At 40.8% G+C, this 23,864-nt stretch overlaps 1 protein-coding gene across 1 annotated transcript; it reads left to right on the forward strand.

The window, feature by feature from the left end:
- Nucleotides 1-9,412: 9,412 nt before the first annotated feature.
- STYK1 (serine/threonine/tyrosine kinase 1) lies at nucleotides 9,413-15,901 on the forward strand. The gene is given in 12 exon segments (XM_026067102.1): nucleotides 9,413-9,479; nucleotides 10,429-10,496; nucleotides 10,498-10,573; nucleotides 11,536-11,784; nucleotides 12,057-12,238; nucleotides 13,914-13,997; nucleotides 14,254-14,360; nucleotides 14,362-14,460; nucleotides 14,712-14,752; nucleotides 15,035-15,131; nucleotides 15,698-15,714; nucleotides 15,717-15,901. Coding segments are annotated over 12 exon segments (1,272 nt in total).
- The last annotated feature ends 7,963 nt before the right edge of the window (nucleotides 15,902-23,864 follow it).

Raw genomic sequence — 23,864 nt, forward strand, 5'->3', positions numbered from 1 at the left:
TAGCTGTATGATTGGTTTACAGTCTCTGTTCACGCGCCTAAAGCGAATACACGATTGGTGCAAAGTTGCTGTTCACGTGGAGGGGCTTGTCAGCCCCCTCCTTTACTTGTTTACCACTACTTGCCTTCCCCTTCTGTAATGGTCTAGGAATGCTCAAGGACAGTTCACATAGCCGCAGGGATCCTCCCTCTATTGTGAAGACAGGATTGCTCACTTCTAAGAGATCATGCCCCTTTTCACTTAACCATTCTTCCACATTCGTGGGTATGCACAGATTTGTAACAGGAAAGTTTGCTTTTCGCAGGACAAAACATGACAATGATTAATTGCTGTCCCTTAACCAAACAGGGGGAGAGGCTTAGGGATCAGTGAGGAAGACTAGTCACAGGCCTGAACTCTGAACTGTTAAAATATCTTCTCCAACCAGTCTGACTAGGAGCACAGCAGGAAGACTGACTGGGGAAAAATAACAGCAGCAGTGGTTGCTCCTCATATGCATGCCTTGAATATTAACCCCTTGCCTTTCCCATTGTATTTTCTACAGTTGGGAGCTGGAAAAATAGGGAAGAAGGTGTGAAAGGAAGAAGATGGTCGATTATCCTATTTTTAAACAGGAAATTTGAATAGGTTCTCCCAGCTGTCCTTAGTGAGTGTGCCCATGGAAAGGGACACATTTCAATAAAGAACCCATTTAAAAGAAGAACTGTCTTCTGCAATTTACCCACTTTTTGATAGGGAATGGGGTGTAAGACAGATCATCTGCTCCTTCGTGGAGAAAATACTTCTCAGAGTCTACACAAGCTAGCACCAGAGTAAAAGGAAAATAGAAACCAGAGCCTGAGCCTACACTCTATAGTTGTACTGAATTTGCAGTCTAGATAATGCCTTTCCTGGCTTCTCAGGGGACAAAAGTCCACATCAAAGAACTATTCCACTAATACTATTTTGCCCACTTCCGCTAGTCTCTATAGAGAGATCAGGTAATGAAGAGAACCACTGCTGTTTTCACCATTTCCCCCCCACAGGCACTACGTGTGGGGTGGAAGAATAATTGCAAGAAGTTGTTTAGGATGTACTGCTATTACAAATACATTCATACGCAGTCTCTCTTATGGCTAAATGAACTATTGTATTTCAATATCTAATGCTATTGCATCTACAACTAAAATCTTCCCATAACAAAAGAATATACACAACACCAAAGCGTTAATAGGCGCAGTGACTTTTGCTCAAGCAGTTGGCAGAAATTATATCATCTTCTACATCTTCTCAAAGCCACCTGCGGTGTGTCATTGACTGTGAAATGAACTTTGTCTCTCAACAGCAGGTTGCATGTTGTTTCCTCTTGTAATACAACTGCCTCCCACTTCTATGAAAAAGGTAAGCAAATAATCTTGTACAGACTCATATAACTAGGAGTTAGTTAGGAATCTAAAACTCTGACAAAAGGTTTTACAGTGATAGGTGAGGAGAATCTTGGAGGTAATAGGAGGAACCTGCAGGCCAGCAACTGGAAAGTCAATACACAGGCAAATTTTGAAGTCTCCAGAACTGAATATTAAACTAAAATGCAATGAAGAATATACTTTAGAGCTGCTCAGAACTAAGGCCACTAGCAGAGCTGTATGGTGACCTCAAGGGCATAGTAACAGGAAGAGGTTGCAGAGCAAGTTCAAGAGGTATTAATAGGTCTGGTTGTGGAGCTCAGGATGGATTTGTAAGGGGCTGAATGAAAAGCAAGAGTGGGTATCACTGGTAGGGCTGTGTGGGGAGCTCAGGGCTGGAGGAGAGGGTGGGGAGGGTTGACAGCTTGAAGCTGTTGGCAGAAGGCATGGACAGCCCAGGTAGGAGGGATATAAGCAAGGCTGAATGTGAAAAAGGCCTATATTGCCTCTTTCCCTTGTAGTATGTTTCGGCATTATATCCTTTTCTCTTTTTCTTCATTTGTATAGTTCCCATTAGGATCTATTCCTGCTAAGAAAGTAGTTTCAGCATCTGGAGGCTTTTAGGGGGGTTGTACAGATTTTCTGTGCCGAGCACCCAATTTTTTCTAATAGTGAACCTTTCATCTGAAGTGTATGATCACTGTTTGTCTGGTACGTTAGTCTATCCCACTTGATCTGTTTGCCTGCCTTTCACATTATGCACCGAGGCCTCCACCCAAGGACTCTTTGCCTTGGCTGTCTCTATCACCAGAGAGTGAACAGTTTATGCATAGCAGGCAGGCAGACCCATTTTACCAGTGTCTGCCTATCAGCTGGTGTGTTAGACATAACAATCACATGATCCCTCTGGGGAGACAGCTGAGAAGACTTTGAGGAGTAAAGAATTGAAGCTGAGCAGTTTTGGGGTAGGAAAATCACTAAGGAGTAACTTAGTTACAACCACGCAAGATATAACCATCAGCATTATCAGGAGTGGCCTCAGACAAACTGGAAAGCAGCAGGAGACGAGCTCTGGAGACTACCGCAGGGCAAGAGAAGTGGTATAATTCAGGTAAGTGAGAGAAAACACTACGTGAAGATAACATAATGAATATTTAAATCTTTGAAAAGATTTTTAATAACATGTCACCTGAACTAGGATATAACTATACAGAGTCTATATGTGTGAGTGCATGTATGTATGCATATACATCTGTGCATGTACTTATTGCTTATATTGAAGTTACCTGTAGTAATAAATTAATGTTATCCTGATGATTTGGGGGCTTGAGAAGAAAAGAGAGGTATTTCTTCTACACTCAGGTTGATTTAAATGAAATAACTTACAGGCATGTTTGATTTCCGTCATTATCACTCAACTGTAAAGAAGTTAACTCTAACCCAATGCAGTGCAGATATCTGGATTTTTCTACGTATTTACCTGCGCACATATATGTGTGTGTATGTGTGCATGAGCTGCCTGTTCAAAGTATAAGCAAAATCTACATTAAATGCACAAATAAACATCAAAACGTTGGGAAATTATGAAGCTAAAGTTGTATACACAACTGCAACTTGTGCTAATGTGTTTACAAAAGCAAATTCACGTTTTATTTCTTAAACCATTATTCAGTAATACAATATCATGTAGTATTTTTCTACAGCAAGAAATACATATATGTGCAGTCTTTCAAAAGCTCCTTCATTTTTCTTATATCCTGTCACAGCTTTTACTGTCACAATGTTCCAGAATATCTGTATTAAGTTTGGGCTAGGGTTTGTTACAGACTTTATGCTTGCAGCTGCCAACAAAATCAGAGTTCAGATAGTAAGACAGAGACAGAATGACCAGCATTTTAAAAAGTAGCAAGTGATTTTGAACTACGTAAGTGAAAGTCATAGGCAAGAGTGTGCTGTCGAGAATCTGGCCTCCGGAATTCCATATGCTAAACAGCTTTCTCACTGAGGTCTTCACGTTAATGTATTCCTCAGGGTTTTTTAATTTTAATTTTTCAGATTACCTATGAGAAATAATTTATTGTGGCTTTAATTCAGAAGCAATCTGATGAAGATAGACATTAATATTTCAGGAAAAAAAATGGCTTGCCTGCATTAGAAAAAAATTGTCTTAATCACTATTAAGTTTCTGCACAGTATCACACTTCTGTACTCAGAACTTCCTCATGCTACACAAATAAATTCATTTTTTGAGGTAGTCTAAGTTTAAGCAAAACTTAGCACCATGAGATCTTTTATATATATCCAGTGATGTGGTGCTGGTTTGGACTAACCTTGGTAGCATAAAAGCATGGCAGTGCAGAGTCCTCCTCACTCATATTTCTCAATACAGTAGTGACTGCTGACTTTGCCTATCTGCTGCTCCCAAGAGCAGAAGGGAACCGTTTGCCATAAGTTACTCACCTGTTCAAATAGCAGCATGAACCTCATTATTTGCTGTTTTCTCCATGATCTAGCTCTTCAGAAGTGCTGAACCTTATTTTCTTTCACTCCTTAATATACTTCAGTAGCAGCTAGCCTGCTTTGATGTTCAGGCACTGCTAGTAATTTGGGGCCAAGAGAAAAACTCAAGTCAGTGTACATTGTTTTTTGAAACACTTTGTTTTCTTATAAGGTGTTACAGCTACCAGCTGGTGTAAATGTGAGTTGGATTACCAAATCTTTATAGCTGAGAATTTACCACATTCCAGTACAACAAGCTGCAGGATACTACCAGCAAGTCTTACTTAGGACAGAAGTGAGGCAGCTCTGGTACATTATGACCAGGACTGAATTGACAGAATTCCCCATTCTACACAGTTGGAGATGCTGCTTAGTAGCTCAGAGGCACATTACGGTGAGAGATGAGATAACTTGATGGGCCACAGAAAACTTGCCAAGATGTCATGATCTCCTTGGAGACTGACAGGGTATTGAAAATAGTCACTGAAGTCTGCTGAAGGCAGAAGAATTGCGAGACAGAACATGCAGTGTAACAGATAAGCAGCTTTCTGCAGAAGTATGTTCCTGTGGTATCAAGTTGTTAGTTCTGAGAGCTATGGGAATTGTTTTTGATTAGTTTGGTATGCTGCTTTTAGTAAAATGGTAGACACTACAGAGGAAGAAATCTCTGTTTTTCTGTCTGCTTTTCCATGCTCCTTTTCTTCTCTCTCTTCTCTCATGTGCCGTGTTCACAACAGCAAAGCTCTTCTGAGCCCACACATTGTGATATCCTCACCATTTTGGTTTCTACAGTTCTTCAGTAGCACTCTCCCTTTCATCTGCATGGCCAGTACAGACCACTTGTGCACAGTGATTGTCTGAGTCATGACTTGTGGCCATGTTCTGAAGTTCATATAAACAGAGCAAGAAAATAATAAAAGCAATACAGAAATGGTAACTGGAAAAGCCTGAGAATATGATTCTTTCATTGCAAGAAATTATATAGAAGTCATCATGGTTAAAGAATTTATTTTGCCTTTTATCAGCCAGGCAATATGCTAGATCGAAGTGAGTAACTATTCAGCTGTGCTTTACCTACCTGTAGTCATATTACAGTTGGTTTTTATGAGTAATGAAAAACAGCTGTAAGGATATTTTGATAATAAAGTGATGTGCAGTTAATACTGGTCAGGAAGACTGGAGAAGTAACTGTATTAATTCCCACATCAGCTCCTGCAAAATATATTTTAAAGGGTCTAATGAAGATCCCAATTAATCCTAGCCTTTATTTGCACAGTACTTAATTTAATCAGCCATTCCTTTAGCCAGAATAGCTAATCAGTACTCATGGATTTACAAATTTGTTTTGATAATGAGAACTGGTGTTACAAATCATTTTCATGAATGAAACTGTTTATTTACAGTGAATATATACAACATCTTGCTTCTCTGAACACAGTAGAAACAAATGGCAGGCAATTTCCATGCTTACAGTTCTCAAGCCAACTATTCCATTGTTTACTGCAGAAATATAGAACTTTATTATATTTCTGTTTCTTTTCAGTATTCGCAATTATGTCTGTTACTAAGGCTTCTTGACTCTTATGTCCTAGCAATTTAAAAAGCATAAAATAAGCCTGCTAAGCAAGTAAGTCCAGTGTAACATGCAAGAGAGGATGGCTAGTTTTAGGGCAGAACAGCTTCCCAATCCACTTTACAGCACTGCCGTGCAAATGCTTGTGCTAGCGCTAAGTAAGGGGACAGCATGCATGTGGGAATGAATGATGGAGGGTGGGGAAAATCACAGTAGGGCTTATGGGGAAAAACCATAGTAGAGCTTATGCTGGCATACAGTGCCTGTGGGATCTATTTGACACAGGGGATGTTTTTACAATGTGGCTTTGGACAAATTAGCCATTCACCATCCTCAGTAGTGGGACATCCATCTTCCCTGTTGCTGCTTCTGGATGTATGCTCTTGCCACTTCCTTGAGCCTCCTTTGGCATTTGCTTAATTTCCTTGGCAAACTGATACCACTCACTAAAATGGTAGGAAATTAAAGTGGGAATACAAAGGTGAATATTCTTCTGCTGACTTAGTGGTTTAAATCAGTTTACTTGGTGATCAGTTGCTCATCTGGGAGCAGAACAAGGAGTAATGGGAACAGAGAGAGGAGAAAAGAGATACTCCCCTCTTTTGACAGTGGTAAGCACTTAATTCAGCTCAGTTGCATTACAAAACCATGTTCATATTCAGTATTGGTTCTCCTTGAACTGGTTTAAGCAGCCCTCACAGCCACCTTATTTTGGCTACTTATTCCTGTCCCCATGTTGCCCTGTGCTATGTCAAAATTACTGGGGTGGCAGACCAGTGTAGTGAACAAATGTGTCTGAAAGTTAAACAATGCTTTTTTTTTTCCCCAGTGCTCATTGTGTTGACAAATGTGCACAGAGCGGCAATAAGTTGTCAGTGAAGGGCAGATATGGGGGCTTACTAACCTGGCACTGTCACCAAAGGAATGACTGTGTAATTACTGACGCCTCCCCCCACCCCCAATTTACCAAGTAGTCTCATAGCACCAGTTTGCAAACATTGTTTCCTCTAGCTTTTGCTCAAGTTTTTGCAGTGTATCTCATTGTCTAAGGGCAGCAGCTTCTGCTATTTCTAGTTACTGCAATCTTTATTGTGCATTTAGCTTGCCCAAGGGGCTTTGGATTCAGCTTTTGATCAAAGAAAGGCTGACTACCATCGTTGTTGCAGTCCACTGGTAACCATGTAATATCTGAACAGGGTTAATAAAGCATCGAGCTTTGCCCTCAAGGCCTTTGTATCTGGGTTGATTCATATTAATTTCCTTCTGCCACAACAAAAGGCTTCCCATCTCTCCAAATCTGCATAGTGGAAACCCTGTTTCGATCTCTGAGCTGCCTTCAGGGGAACAAGTACCTTTTAAAAACTCATTTGTAGAGATCTTCACCGCCCATTGTTGCTTCCATTCACTCCTTTGTTTTGAGAAGGTTTGTTTCAGAAATTTTAATTTGCATTCTTAGCACTGTATGAAAGGTAAGGTGTCTTTCAAAATGGCTTTGGAATTTGAAGCTGAACTGGAATATATGACTATTACCTTGGTTCTTGACATTCTGAAAGAAGAATGGTCTAGTACTATGCTTGTTACCTATAATTTTTTATTACATTCCTAAATACACCAGACTGGTTTTCTTAAATAAGATGTCAGGTCACATTGATTTGCTTCACAGTAGAGGATCTAATGAAAATACATGTGTCCATGAGAAAAAGGAAAATTCCAGGATCTGTGCAAACAACAAAAATAAAGATTCAGGTCAAGGAGTTTCAACTGAATAAGAAGAAAATCAGAATAATAACTGAAAGATTAAATAGGCCCAGTCAGGGAGAGCATATATTTTTGAAAGTAACCAATAAAGAGAAATGAAGATCCAAGAATTTCAATGAGTAGATTTCAATGTGTGCAAAAGAATAATTAAAAAAAAAAAAAAAAAGCTGACAATTTACCTGTGATTGCACCAACTGTCCAATGAAAATCCTAAACTGAAGTAATGCAGAATATATTGTTCAGCCTTCTGGTTCTTCTGATCTAGATAGCACTGATCTTGATACAACATAACATATCTGTGTCTATCTGTCTGAGAATGAGAGAAGCTAGGACCATTCCCCTTAGCATTGTACATATGCATTTGTGTCTGAGTGTGCATATGTGTTATATCCAACATAGTTTTACTTAGTTTGCTTGCTTTCAGAGTGTATCTGAGAAGCTTGGATTGATTTTATTGTTGTATCATTACTCTTTCAGCTTGACTCACTTTACAACCACACCCTGAAAACAAGTGAATTTGTTAACATATTAAGAATCAAAAGAAATTTAAAAATGGAATAGACTTTTGTAATATTTTAAAGTGTGTATATATTCCTCTTTTCCCTTTTGCACTGCCTCTCTTGTGCAACTGGTAAAAGCATAAATTTACTCCTCTGTTTTAACCTTGAGAACAAAATCTGTTTATTGTTTTATGTACCATCAATTTCCATAAACCCTGTCAGTATCTATAAGAATCCATAGCATTTGGAGGGTAATAGCCTGCTATGCCTAACTGAAAATAAAGTAAATATTTATAAGATCAAGGTCCCATTGCCTATAAAACATTCTAGGTGAAATTGTTTGTGAAACTGCAGGTGTTAAATTTCTGGCGATGTTTATAAGTAACAGTGGCTAAATGTACATGGCTTGCATTTCTGTCAGCCATCACCATTCACCACATTGATTCTCACAATTTAAACATAGTAGTCCAGATCCTCTGTTGATATAAATCAGCGCAGCACCACTGGGCCCATGCCTATTGTTTAAATCTATCTTCAGCAAAGATAGCAGGCTTAGTGTAGCAATGGTACATCTTCTAAAACTCTTATGTGTTCTCAAGAGAATAAAAAAGCTCACATGTATCAATTTTTACTGAAATACAAATTTCTACAGGGTGTTATCATGAACAAACATTTATAGGCACAAGTGTTTCCTTCATATGAAAAGAACAGATAGGAAGCGAACATAGAAAAGATAAAGTTAACTTTTAAAAGGATCTTCATGGAAACATAAATAGAATTATGGGCCAGATACACCATACCTCATGTCTGCTTTAAGCTCCCCCTGTAATATAGCACAGCTGAAATTCAACATCAGGTATGTATTTGGGGGGGGCTGCAGCTGTGTTTCAGTCCTGGCACAATACAAAGTCACTGGTATACACTGGTGAATTTAGCTCTGTCTGAGTGAGGTTGTATACGTGACATACACAGTCAGAAGGTTTTTTAGGTGTATGATTGCAAATGCTAAGGTATTGGTCTAGCAATAGCTGAAATTAGGAAAGGTGCATGCTTGCACAGACTGTGGAATTTCAACTACCAATGTGCTCCCATGGACATTAGGGAGTTACATATGTTGTGATTCAGATTAATTATAGACCTGGCAATGTTATGGACTCAGTATTGGGGAGCCCTAATGGCAAAACTTCTTGTTTCCCCATGTCTGTGGAGCAATAACAGGAGTTGTGGCAAGTGCTGTAGTCAAGCATGACAGACATTTTATATGCGTGCTTCTGATCTGTTCATTTGTTGTGAACCAGAAGATAAAAGGCTGAGTCATTCCGGCATCTAAAAAGTGTTAGCTAGGTTATTTATATATAATTGAGCTAATAATTATGAATGTTTGTGCATATGCCAGCCTGTAGGCCTAGAGGTACCCAATTGCTTGTGTAGCACTATAGAAAAAACATACTGTTAAATTCTCACCAGTTCATAGAATTTGGTACTGAATATCCCATGTCATTCTCTAAGCTTCTAAGTTCCTGTGCTCCTTCTTTGCACTCCCACTGATCTTAAGTAGTATTGACAAAGGAGTGGAAATCTCCATATTCAGCTCACCCACTTTTTCATAAATCATCCTGTCCTCCTGACAAATTTTATTAATATTCTTCACATGTGTGCAGAAGACAGAGGTCTGCAGTACTTGCTTGTAATTGAACATGGCAGGGGATGTAAGAAGATTCACACACATGCTACTGGAATGCAGCAGCAATGACAAGCTATGTGGTAAGATTCACAAGCCTGCACTTCTTCCTTTAATAAGGTTTCATATGCTGAACAACAAGGCCAACTTTGCTAAAAGTGGGCAAAGCCTTTTACTCTCCTCTTTCTCCATCCCAAGACCACACAGAATAACTTCACTGAGCTTTCCTTGCATTGTGTCTCAGGGTAGAAACTTTTATGTGAATGCAGCCTTTAGTCATGCAGGGTGGGACTCATCTTACAAAATATTAGCCATCTTAGAGGATTTCTACCTTGAATGAGACATAAAGATGAGGTTACAACCTCAAAACATAGTCATTAAAGATTCCCTGCTGCTTTCCTAAGGATCAGTCTTGTGAGATTTTGATTTCATCAGTTTCTGTCATCTTTGGGAACTGAAATGTCGTCTCACTCCACACAAGAATAGCAGCACCTCCAAATCTGGGGACCTAAGAGAGTTAGTTAACCGCAACATTCTTGTTAATTTTCTTCAGTCAAATTCCAAATCAGGTGACAACGCCCTATTTCTTTAAAATGCTCCCTGTAATTTTAATGGAACCTCTAAACCTCTAATTGTGCTGTTAAAAGGACTTGTAAAGGCTCAACAACTTCCAGCCTTTCCCATGCCCTTCCTACCCCTCTCCCAGGACCAGCTACATTTCACTAGTGGATGATACTTAGGCACATGACTACAATTTCCAGCTTCTGTATTTGGGCACGTAAGTAAGTGACCTGAGGTGCAGGAGTCCCAGTGTCTTCAGAAGGTTTAGATATTTGACACTAAAAGTGTTCAATTGCTATTCCAAGGAACACAGGGTGGATACACATACTTTTGGGGTTGAAAATTACTGTAATAGGTTATTACTGCTCTGTTGTGCAGAATCAGTGTGCATCAGGCAATGCTACGCACACGGTTGTTTTCAGAGCAATGCTGCTCATTCCTTGGCTTCCTATTTTCTTTTTCTGCTGACAGTTGTGCATGAATATCAGACTGAAGTGATCATTATCCCAGTTCTCCTCATGGGTGCTTTTATCATCCTGGTTAAGTGTGATCCTTTGGCTCCACTGTCGAAGCATGAGAACAAAGCAGGAGGAATCATCACTATCTGGACACAAATGTAACATTATGGTTTTCAGAACAGAGAAAAGCGTATTGGTTTCAGTGGCCAGAGGTCAATCCCGTTTCCCCATTGCTTGAGCTGTTGGACAACTGGATTTCTGAAGAGCCTAAGTGTGGTATTCAGCAGCCCAGGGAATGGTAGGAAAATTGGGAACCCTCTTTTACTCCACTTGTGGTAGCTATAATGGAATCTGTAGTATAAATGGTTCTGAGGAATCTAAACCAATGTACTGTATATCCGTAGGCTGATTAATATACTATAGTAAAATCACCTGAGAGCTGCAAATTTTCTTTATGTTACAGCCTTCATGGGTGCTACTGCAAGGTCAGTTTCACAAGGGTAATTGTGCATGAGTCTTTCTGATCTAAATCACATCTAATTAATCTATTTTCTACACTGTCATTAAAGAAATTTTGTTTCAAGCTGCTGTCTCTTACTTCCTGTGGGGGACAACTGGAAATAGAGAGAACAGGGACTGGGGAGAAGGTAGAGAAAAGGGCTGTCATTACAGCCAAAACATGCTGCCATGGGGAAATGGAATTTCAAATCTGAACTATTTTTGTTTCTGCACAGGAAAAGGCATCATCAGCCTATATTAAGGGAAATAATTGAAAACAAAGATAAGGCCTTTGTGCGAACATCCTGTGCATGTTTTTTTTTTGTAACAACTTGTAGCTGGTGACAAATGAATATGGTTGTTGCTTCACCACATGGGAATCAAGTACAGAAGTGTCTTACCAGCAAGAATATTTTCGTAGTTAAATACAGTAGAGGTCTGCAGACTCATTCTATCTTTTCGTCAAATAGAGCCTTTTCAAGGGCAGGGATAAGGAACATGCAACAACATTTCCTTACCTCATCCTGATTTCCAAAAACAGTATGGACCACAAATCAAAGGGAGCAGATGAATGGGTATTGTCACTTCTGTATTTATGTATCATGTGTATTTGTTTTGCCAGTGAATGACAAGAACCAGCAGGAATCCAGCTTAGCAGAGAACCCCTACATCCAGCTGAGTGAGACAACTGTGGAGAGTCTGCTAAATTGTGTATCCTTGACTCTCAAAGAACTGGAGATACCATGAGAGAAACTCTCACCAGGCATCTTGGAACTGATAAACCATGGCAGCTATGGGAGTATCTACAGGGCAGAATTGAAAACTGAGAACCCCAGGAGGACTAGGACTGTCATACTGAAAGCCTTACAAGGTAGCGTACATGACAGGAACCCATTTTGGTACAGATCTCCATTTCAAAGACATGATGCTGGACAGAACTCTGCAGTAGCTACTGGACAAGAGTAAGATGTGTTCAGTATCACATTAGCTATTCAGAGTGGCATTTTGGTTCTTGAAGTATTTATTCAAAAGTACTATGTAAGAACCAAAGAAGGTTGCTGCTCATGTTGATGTTCAAGCTGCTTGCCCTGTTTTTTGCTGCCTCCATGTGGTGACAGACTGGGGATTTTTTGGTTCTTTCAGACCTGGCTGGTCCCCAGGAAATAAAGGATTTCCTGGGAAGGATTAAATTCCATCAAAATCTTGGCCATCATGAGAATCTGGTTGAATTGGTTGGATGCTGTGTAGACCAGCTCCCACTTTATATGGTCATGGAGGATGTGTCTCCTGGTGGCCTGTTGACCTTTTTATAGACATGTCGGAAGGTGAGTCAAAAGAAGTGATGATAGACTATCTTCTTAAACTGCTTAGGTACGTATCAATCCATAAGTCATAGACGATTCTTTTCATCTGTCCATGCATCCATCTATATCTGTCTAAACTATTTCCGTACCCGCAAAAAAGCTCCATACCAATCTGAACTGGAAAAGAAATAGTGGATGCCTGGATAAATACAATATAGTTTGGAAAAGTTGACATGATTTTTGTAAAGACTACAGACCTACTTTGCAGACCACTGGAGTTCCTCGAAGGAGTCAGCAGGCATTGGAATAAGAATGAGAGTTGATGCAACTACCTCAGTTTCTAAAAAGCTTTCAACAAAGTCCCACTCCAGAAACTTTTAAGGAAACAAAGCAGTCAGGACATCAGGGAGAAAGTCCTTGAATGATAACTAATTGATTAAAGGACAGAAAACAGAGCATATAAGTGCAAGGTCAGTATTTGCAATGAATAGAGGTCAGCAGTGAAGGTCTCCTGGGATATATGCTCAGACGTGGTGCTGTTTATTGTATGTATCAATGACTTAGAGAACAGGATAACAGTGAGGTGATGAAAGTTGATGATGATACCAGCCAGTAAGGGTAAGGGCTGACTGTGAAGTCTTGCAGAAGGCTCTTCCAAGATTGAGAAACTGGCCAATAAATGGTCAGATGGAATTCAGTATAGATAAAAATGAAATGATGCATGTAGAAAAGCAATCCTTGCTCCATATATAAACCAATGGGCTTAGATCTGACCATTGCTGATGAACAGTGAAATCCTGAGACTGATTCTATGAAGATGTTTGGTCCCATGAAACTGTCAGCTCAGGCCAAAAAAGAAACCAAATGTTAGGAATTATTAAGAAAGGCATATAAACAAAATGCTGTTATATAAATCCATCCTTCCACATGAACACTAAATACAGAGATCGCTCACTGTCTTGTTCAGTAGAAGGGTGAAGTGGAAGGAATTAAAGCTAGTAAGTGCCATATTCAAAATAAACAAATGGAGGTGGTTCTTAATACAGTGGGGAGCTGGCTAATGGAATTTCTTGCCACTGAATGCTGTGGATGATGAGACTTCACATGGGTTCAAGATAAGACTGAATAAATCCATGGAATATAACCTGTTAAAGGTTACTGAACGTATTGAAACCTAACCATCTCAGGAAGTCCTTGAGCTGAAAATAGTTGGAGGCTGGAAGCCTACTCAGGAAAAGCATCATATTCTTACCTTGTTCTCTCTCTCCATTGGCCATCCATCTAGGGTCGCTGTTAGAGACGGGGTAGTGAGAGAGAGATGGACCGTTAGTCTGATCTTAGATGTTCATTCTTGTAAGTGTGCTTTTCTACTCATCACTGTAATATGTAGTATTTCTTTCATTCATCTGTGTGGGTTGTCATTCTCCACTGTCATTATGCCCTTTCTTATCTAACTTATTTATCTCTTTTCCACTCTTCAATTTATCCACAAATTGTCTCTAGTATACTCATCTTACCCAGCATCTATCAGCACCACCCATACATCTTTCAGTCACTCTGTTGTTGATCTTTGAATTCATCTGGGAGATCATAAGATTAGATAGCACTTACTTTATTAGATTAGAAGGAAATATGTTCCCCAGTACCCAAAAGCTATGGCATTTGTTTGTTCCAAAGTTTGCTCTTTTGTCTTTAGGATGTAATGGCAATGGATGGTATCCCCTATGACACCACTGAGAGGCAGGTATATGAAGTTGGACAGAATGTTGCAGCAGCTCTGGTAAATCTGCTCAGATTTGCTGTCTTCTTTTCCTGCTGGCTTGCTTGCAATACAAGTCTCTGCGTGGTGTTGAAACTTCTTGGTCTAAGCACTGAGGATGTGGTTTGTTAAAGATGAACCAGATATACTTGCATTGTTCTGCTGAGCATGCACTTCTATTCTGCAGTGTGGAGGCTGGGTACGAACTAAAGTAAAATTTCTTTTTTTTAAATTCCCTTTATAATGACCATGGTGTCCTTCTTCTCCAACTTTCCAGGGTTACCTCTAGCAGAAGAAGTTGTTCCATGGTGATGTTGCTGCCAGGAATGTCTTCCTTCAACACAACTTCACTGCCAAACTCTGCGGTTTAGGACTGGCCTATGAAACACACATATGGTGCCAGCTCAGTCACACAGACTGTGCCCCTCAAGTGGCAGGCACCAGAGCGACTCCTGAAGAAAGCCCCCAGCATCAAGGCAGACATGTATGTTTTCATTTTTGGACTGGAAGTTCATCTGGCTGTCAGGCCTGTCTCTTTCACTTCTTTATGTAGCATTTCATGCCCTGAACTTCACAGTAAGGCATATCTATCTCCAGCACAATGCTCCACCTTGTAGCTCATACCTTCTAATTTCTGCAGGTCATGTCTAGTTGTCTATATTTGTTTAAGCTAGCTACCTCATTCATTCAGTCAAGAATGGAAACTTAACATTGTTTTGTTTTCTTTTCTTGCAGATGGTCTTTTGGAATTCTACTATAAGAAATGGTTACATTAGGTAAGAACATTAAATTAAAAAAAAAAAGGATATAAGGAAGCCAATTAACAAGTTAAGATTCAGAGTTTCAAATCTGAGACTGTAAAGTGAGCATTTAAATAAGCATCCTATTTTTTCCGACCTGCAAAGTCTTGACAGATCCTTTTAGACTTTCTGTTGATAGGAATTGTGGTAGGAAAGAAGAATCAGTTTTAGTGGGAAAGGAAGGCATTCTTATGTAGAAGCTGCTATCTGTAACCATTCCCTTATGTTTTTTCTACTGTTATTCCTTTCCCCTTCCAGGTGCTCCACCATATCCTGAGGTGCCACCTTCCGACATTCTACCACACCTGCAGAAACGGAACATCATGAAACGGCCCTCAAGCTGCCAGCAAGCCATGTAAGGACACTTGATTTATGGACAATGGAACTGGAGATCTGCAGAGTTAAATGGAAGTGAAAAAAGCCAAATGATTTGAGACAAATAAAACTAGACAGTTATCTGTTAGCTGAGGAGACTTGTTCTCACGTCTGCCACCTCTTCTTGCTGGATTCTGCTGCATGAAACTTTAATTACCCAAAACTCTTTCACACTTCTAAAATTTAATTTTGTTTCTGTTTTACTGTCTTCCATTTTTCTATTCCCCTGCTTCCCTGCACAGTGCAGGACTATTCTGGAATAATTTTTTCTTTTTCTCCTGAAAGCTGTGGAATTATCCCTGAAATGAACTAACCATCCATGGGGAATGATTTTGGGCATTATAGTTCCTCTTGTGAAGACAGTTGCTGAATATTCAGAGGCACTTTTGTCCTTAAGGAATCCCATCTGCTGTTCCAAAGGGGAACACTAAACTCAATCTTTTCCCCTTTTCAGTTTCTAACTGACATATGAGATAACTTAACTGTAGTAAAACTTCGTGTTGGTGCTTCTCATTCCCAGCTCCTCCCTGCCTCTTCATCCTGCAGGTATAGCATCATGAAGTCCTCTGGCAGTGGAATGCAACTAGCTGGCCTTCCCCAGCAGACCTGATCCAGTGCCTACAAAAAGCTATAAAGTCAAGCAATGACCATGCAGTATTGCAGGTGCCTGAGATGGCGGTGCCTGAATTCTATGCTAATGTTGCTGGTGTTGATGTGGGCAGTCTGGTGAGTGACTACACTGTACTCTAAAGGAATGTTTCACATGTCGGGAAAGGAGAGGTCTCTGACATTGCTGCTTTCTAGACACTTTCGAAGTTCAGAATGAGGTGTGTATCCTGAGAGGGATCCCTTTGTTTTTCAAACACATTATATATTTGAGATCTCTCCTTCACACCTGAAACAATGAACTAGCAGTATTATTACTATTAAATCACCCTGTTGATATCACTCTATTAGAAAGGGTCCAACCAAAAACAGCAGTGGTCATTTGGGAGCAAAGTGGGTTTAGGAAGATATAGAAAATGTATTGGGAAATTTGAGTTAAAGTGAAAGGAGGGACAATTGATCTAGAATATCAAGAAGCAGTTTGAGGGTTTTTGGAAATCTCTCCCCATTCTTTCTGTCCCAGGAAATTGCATTACTGGGGTATTCAAAGGAGAAAGTAGATGATGTTCTGGGGGTTATGCTGTGGAGCACGGTCTGGCAGGAGAAAGTGGACAGGATAGGTAACACAAATGGATAGTTTCTTGTTTGTTAGTTACACATTCACTAAGGACCCACTCAAGTCAGTTGCACTCTTGTGTGTAAGTGTCCAATAAATGTCTGGGATTTCTCTTGGCGCTTTGTACCCTAGCTCCCCATGGGAGAAGGGGAATTGTATATTCTAATGAAATAAAATACCTGCATATCTGGGGATGCAGAAGTTGTTAAACTAATGTACTACAACTTCCTGATGTAGATTGTGCCTTGTCTGTGGTAACTGTGGGGTCATGTGAGTATTGCAAGGCAAAATCCCTATTGTCCTACCATCTCAGGGAAAAGTCCTTACCTTAAGTTCTCAGGGATGATCCTTAACTGATTAACATTTGAGCAGAGCAGGTGATTTATTCATGTGCTTTTCCTTTAAGCTGCTAGTTGCTGGGTTAATTATTTGGGGTTTTTTGGGGGGGACATCTGGCCTTAATTGTAACAGCTACTGTGAAAAGAGTACAGAAATGGTATGAATACACCAAACAAGAAAGGTTGAGGTACAGTACAAACAATATATGATAATAAATGTGCACAGTGACACTGTGTGATTGTGGTGAGAATATACTGCAGACTGTATTTATTGCTATGGTGATACATTTGCTGTATGACTTCTATAGTGAGGATATGGATATTAAATGCTGCCTTCTTAACCATCCTATGACAAATTGACAGTATGTAGCATTTTGTGAATACTGTGATGATAACAGAGCTATTTCAAGATTTTGCATATTAATAATAGAGGCACTTTGATAATCATATGGAGAAAATGAATTTATGCCCAATGAGCTGCTGGATGTGAACTCAAGACTCAGTTAAAATAATAGTGTGAGAAATTTTCACTATATATGAAAATATATATCATTTATATGCTGTCACGGAACAACCGACTATCTTACAGTCCCAGTGTGGGTTTCGTGTGGCATGAGGGAGGGGAGGAGGGGGAGAAGGAGATTTACTGCATGACTCCACAACTTGTTTCAAAGACCAAAATTTACTACAGAAGCTGCAATGGTACAAAGCAACAATTCTTATTAACAGAAACTTAGCTCAACTAGAATACTTATTTCTAATTACACTAAAAGTTATGCTAATGGTAACTACTTAGTAAACAGAAAAAGATAGCTAATTTATACTAACTGTAAATACCCAAACAAATGAACCAGGCAAACCAATTCTGGTTGATCTTACCCACATGTTGCCTCAGCAGCCAAGGTACACAATCCCAGGGAAGTAACTGCGGGAGGGCATCCCTGTTGTTGCCAGGGGCCTCAGACAAGAATGCACCCAAGGACTGTGACTGGTACATCCTGAAGGAGTACAGATAAACCAGAATAAGGAACGAGACAGCTTTCTCAAACAAAGAGATGAGCCAAACCGAGACAATATATAGGAAAGGAGCTCAGAGTTCATGGAAAGACACTAAGAGGCACCTTTTCAGCAACCACTTAGGACCACCAGAGACCACCTCCATAGAAGCCCCCCGGAGACTCAGACTGCATGTGTAATGACTATGTAAATATGATAATTAGTTCCAGGAAATAGAATGAATATGTATAATCATTCAGGGAAATTTAATGCATATGTATGTAACAGCAATATAAGCTTTGGCTGATGCAACATATGGCATGCACGTTGGGCGGAGCGATCCCCCATGCATCTGGCGCCGTAATAAAGAGAATGCCTGCTTCTTAATGCTACATTGGTATTAAAGAGTTTTACTCCCGATTTTGGTGACAGTTTTGGCGACCCAGATGGGACTCTGCTTCTGAATCTCGATGGATCCATGGGATCGCAGGACCTCCAGCCGGCACCGAGGTATTCTTGGAGAGAACCTCCGATCCCTGGACCGAAGAGCTCTGAAGAAGACCCCTGGGAAGGTAAAGGCATTCCTTTCTTTAAAAGGTTGGGTTGCCTGCCCATAAGACGCGGCGAAAGCCTCGCAGGGTTGGACTAAAAGGCAAAGGTAAGGTTGCCTGCCTGTAAGGCACGGCGAAAACCAATGCAGAGTTGGGCTAAAGAGGTACCTCAAGGGGAAGGTAAGGTTATAGTTCTGCTAGATGAAAGTCTGTGGAACACCCGGGTTGGTATTTTGTGCACAATTGTGGATTAAAGTCCCACCAGGTCAGGTTAGAGTCCCGTATTGCTCCATTTTTGTGGTAATTTGACACTTGGAACGTCATTGGAATTTGTCTCATGGATTCTGTGAACTGGAAAGTGAGTGGTTATGGGTAACAGATGACCAGCCTTGCCCAGCTCGACTTGCTGTGCTTGCCAGGGAGCCTAAGAGCTGCGTGGACTCCAACACGCACCGACCTTTTGACTGGGGACTCTGGTGGCTCCGGCTCCGCGGCTGGACAGTGACACAACGGTGCAATGCTGAAAGAGAGATATCGATTGATAGAACAAAGGGGAGATCGATGAGTAGGAAAATATGTTTCTGGAATAATTAGCTCATATGGTGAGTTTCCTCCTCCACTGAGATACCCCCTTGTTCTCCTTTAGGATGCATCCTGAAAAATTGGATAAGATTTGGTGGGGATCCCCTAATGAAAATCAAATTGAAATGGTATTGTAATCAATGGTGGTTTATGTATAAATTATATGACAAAGAAAAAGGCCTGAAAATGGAACTTTGAATTATAATACTATTTTGCAGTTAATGTTGTTTTGTAAAGATTGGAAAAATGGGATGAAGTACCATACATGGATTTGTTTTTCACTTTACGAAATGATTATGAAGTGAGAAAAATGTAAATTGATGGATAATGATTCTAATGGTGTATGTATTTTGGCTGTCAGTAGAAGTTGTATGAAATAAGGCAAGGAGAGGGAATGAAAACCCCTTGTCGTTCTATGAAAAACTTTGTGAAAGTGCTAGGAAATGGACTGGTTTGGATCCGGAGGATGAAGCTAACAGGAAAATGTTAAATGTTTAATATGTTTTTTATTGGACAGTCAGCACCAGACATTAGGCGAAAGCTACAGAAAATGGATGGGGTAGGAGGTATGTCCATTTCATAATTAATAGACATAGCTTATAAAGTATATAATAATAGGGAGGAAGTAGAGAAAAGAGAAAAATTGAAAAAGAAACAGAAGGATCAAAGGTTACAAGCTTCTCTGCTAGCAGCTGCTCTTGCAGGAAATTCTGGAAGAGGCAGAGCACAAGGTAAAGGAGGGTTAATAGGAGAAGGAAGGGGTCGTGGATATAATCCCAGCCCTATAAGACCTGGAATGTTAGGACCAAATCAATGTGCAGGCATTGGAAGAATGAGTGCCCCAAAAGTCAAGGATAGGTCCGGTGGGGGAAAGAGGGCCTCCAGAAGAGGGAAATGGTGAAAGGCAGGCCAGGTCCCGAAGGGGATTTAATTATGCTAGAAACTACAGATTCAGATTGAAGGAAACCAGGGGAACTTATTGAAGTCTCCCCAGCTGATCCCCTGGTTCCAGTAAAGCTGGGGAAGGAAACGATAGACTTTTTTATAGATACCGGAGCTATGTACTCTGTGATTACGAATTGTAAAGGACCTTTAAGTAAAACTCATATGCCAGTTGTTGGGGTCATGGGAAAGCATGCTTTGAAACCATTTTTAWAGCCTATGGAATGCACAACTGGAGATACAACTTTAACACATAAGTTTATATATGCCAGAGTGCCCCTTGCCTTTCCTAGGACCAGATTTGTTGTGTAAACTAAGAGCTCAGCTGACCTTTTCTGATAAATTGATACAGTTACTTGTGCCAAAGGAAACGGCTTGGAGAGCCCAGCTATGTTTGATAAATGAGAAGCAGTTGCAAAGGGCGGATTTGGGAAACTAGATCTGCCTGTGCCCAGGACAACGGTCCCCGTCCAGAGGCCACAGGCATTTCGATAAGATAATAAAGGGGGACCTCATGTAGTATTGCCCGCCGGAGAGGTATGAGCTCCGGTGTGATTTTTTAATAGATACAGGGGCTCAAATTTCTCAAGCAGCTCAGGGGTGGAAATATATCTTGGTAGGAGTAGAAGTTTGTTCAGGCCTAATGTGTATACATCCCTGTTAATGCCTGATGGGGTGATAGGCTCTGGACATCTATTAGAATCCTGACCCAGCAACTTAAACCTGCTGGTAGCCCCTTGTCACAAACTTTTCCACCTGTGACAGAACAGCTCTTTCCCCAAAGAAACTTGTTAGAACTTGCCACCTGCTTAGCACCTGGTGCCAAAGTACAAGTCCAACTTCCGACTAGGATAATAGACCTTGAAGGAGGGAAGGAAATTCATGCTCCACAGGCTTGGGGGCCCCTCCCCAAGACCTAGTTTCTTTTGTTTTTCAGGTCTCATGTTGGAGCACAAGAAGGAATGTCGCTGACACCATCCCCTTCACAGACATGAGTAGGACTCCAACGATTCTGAATGCTGATGCTAGGATGGGAATGGGTACTAATAGTTGCTCTGGTAATTCTAGCGGTATGCGTGCTGGGCCTCGAATATTGCTCCTCAAAATTAACACAATGTATTTGGCATCTGTGTGGTGAAATGGAACCAGCCGAGCCAGTAAATTCACCACCCGGCATCTTGAAAATAATTTATTAAGAAGGCTGGCTTGTTGCACTGTCACACTATGAAGGTTCGATAGCAATGACTGAGACAGTAATATAATAATTAAAAAAAGTTTATTTCCTTACACAAGTTCTTGGATTAGTAACATCCATTAAAATAATGCGATTACTAATTTAGAAAGGATAACACAAAACCATCAGTTACTAATTTAGAAAGGATAACCCAAAACTGTCGATTACTGCGCTATTAATTGGAAGCACTGCTTATCCCTGCTTGAAAGCTAGCTTGTTCACTCTCCTAGTGACAGGACTCTCAACCTCGAGGAGTTACCTTAACCCAGCGTCCCAGGAAAAGGGGAGGGGGGAGAATACTCACGGTCCAGCCGGAGAGGATGATCAGGTCTCATTCCCGTCCCTGCTCAAACTCTCCTAGCTCCCAAGTCTCTTTTTATACGGCTGGGGCTCTGGGCAAACACTGCTTTTGCTGACTTTTTGCAAGTTTCACAATCACGGGACTGTTTGTCTGCTTGGGAGGACCCTGCTAGCGAGGCAAGACCCCAGCACCTCCGTATTGTTTCTTCCCTCCCTGGGGGTCCGTGCAGATTCCAGGTGGCAGACTTCTGCAGTCTTGTTAATGCTTCCATTCTGCAGCCTTGCTCATGTCAATCCTTGCGCATATCGGTTGGTAGACTTCCTTAGTCCTGTTAACTCCTCTGTTCAGCAGCTTTGCGCACATCAGTTCTTGTGCATATCAGTTCTTTTGCATATCAATTGACAAACTTCAGTCCTGTTAACTCCTCTGTTCAACAGCTTTGCACTTGCCAAACTTCAGTCCTGTTAACTCTTCACTCGCCCGTCATGGCTCATTTACATTTACTATTTACGCAGCTGACTGTGAATATTCCTGGCCTGCACACCACTGGAATGACACTGCCATTTGTACTAGTGATTACCTTAGTAGCAAAGTTCCTAGACCTTGTTCTTCTCTTCCTTGGGGGGTTGGCAGCTGACACTAGTGACTGGAACCAAAGGAATCATTCTGTCCTGTGGTCAACAATGCCAGATAACATACCTTGGTGTATAATGTGACCTTCCAAGTTTGGCTCAAATTGTGGAAGTGCATGCCATTACCAGAATAATAATGATACCTACCCTGGAGACCCTTGAGCAGTGAACTTCAACAAAAACTGTGGTACTGATTTCACCTGACGGAAGGGGTTTGGATGTGCTTTTCATTCCTGTGTATGGTTCATCTCTGACAATCCCAGAGGATCTCCGTAGAAACCCCTGACCTCGTGGGTATTCCCAAAAGAAATTCATACCTGGAACTATTTAGTTAATTTTGACACCACTTTGTGATATGTGCTAATTTGTTTCATCAACTTGGGAAGTGATTGTACGATGAAACTAGGCGCTAAGTACGGGCTAAACTACAACATCCTGTAACGAGAACATGTCCCCCACCCAAGGTGATTCCACTGAGCTAGCGAAACTGCAATGTTAGTTTAGATTACCTAATATGGCGGTATTGCACAACTGTATTGTGAAATGTGTGCACACGACCTGAAGGTCATCACTCACAACGCTGAGGAAGACTCCAGCCTTCATCCCCACGACCACCAGAGGGCTGAAGAAGACCCCCTAACAACAGTCGGCGCAACCGCAGAAGTTACAGGAAGTGCCACGTATACCCGGAACTAGAGCCGCATATAAGGAGACTGTGAGCGGGGGAATTTTGCGTGCCGTTGGTGGAGCAGGAGACTCCCCGGCCGCCCAGCGCTGTTTTGCTTACTTGTAACTTGCTCAATTATTCTATTAAATTGGATTTTATGCAAACCAATTAGAGTGGTCGTGTTTGCCTAAAACAACTTCACCCCGAGATCAGCTGTATTTCAAGGTTGATTATGTTTTAACTATTCAACGCCACATACTCCACATCTGTATCACATTGGCTATTACTCTGATTTAGGTAAAAAGATGGTCTCTGGCCTGCTTCCAAACCCGAATTGTAATGTTGCTGACGTCCCTGCCCTGAAAGGTATGGCATAGGCTTGTAACAATCAACATCTTTAGAGCACTCTCCCTGCCTCGTTAGGAGGAGTCCAATGTACCCTAGTAGTACTGCTTTTGTGTCCTGAAAGCTATTATCCAGGGCTACCATCTGCCCCTTTAGTCATGGGAGTTTGTTCCAAACAGACACCTACCCCTCTTTGGTGCGATCTCTCACAGGGAGAACAAATTGAAAAGAAAATAGCATGGGTATTTGAGGGACTTTTCGCTTGGTATTACTAGAAACCGTGTATCAATGGCTGAGCTGACAGATCAACTCGAGTTATTAGCTAATGCTTCCACTTGGGGAGATGAACTCCTCAACGAACAGTTACAAGCCACCACTAAAATGACTATTGCGAATAGATTAGCTTTGGATGCAATGTTATTGAGACATGGTAGAGTATGTATGTATATAAATATGTCAGCAGAGCAATGCTGCATCTGTATCCCAAATATAACTGAACCACTTTCTAATCAAATCAAAATCATGTGTAAGGTCACAACTGATTCAGCCCATACCCAGAGAAGTTTATAGGATTCCTAGTTTGGATCCTTAATGGGACGGTTAGGACTAAATTTTCAAGGATGGTTGAATAGTTTACTGCAATTTATATTATCTTTATTGCTATTACCTATTGTAATTTGCATTGCTTTTGGATGTATCCATCGTATTATTGAACATTCAGTATTACAAATTAAATATGTACACCTAAAATCAACAGGCCATGTACCTGAAACCCTAGAAAGTAACACTGTTACAACTGTCTATACCCCTGTGTAAGTAAAAGGTGTTCTTACCATAACTACACAGTATGGAAGGTGTCCATGGAGTCGAGGGGTGGGAATGTGAGCGGATGCTCCCAGCTCC

Source organism: Apteryx rowi, unplaced genomic scaffold (genome assembly GCF_003343035.1).
Source record: "Apteryx rowi isolate R43461 unplaced genomic scaffold, aptRow1 scaffold_1038, whole genome shotgun sequence".
In the NCBI taxonomy this organism is placed as follows: domain Eukaryota; kingdom Metazoa; phylum Chordata; class Aves; order Apterygiformes; family Apterygidae; genus Apteryx; species Apteryx rowi.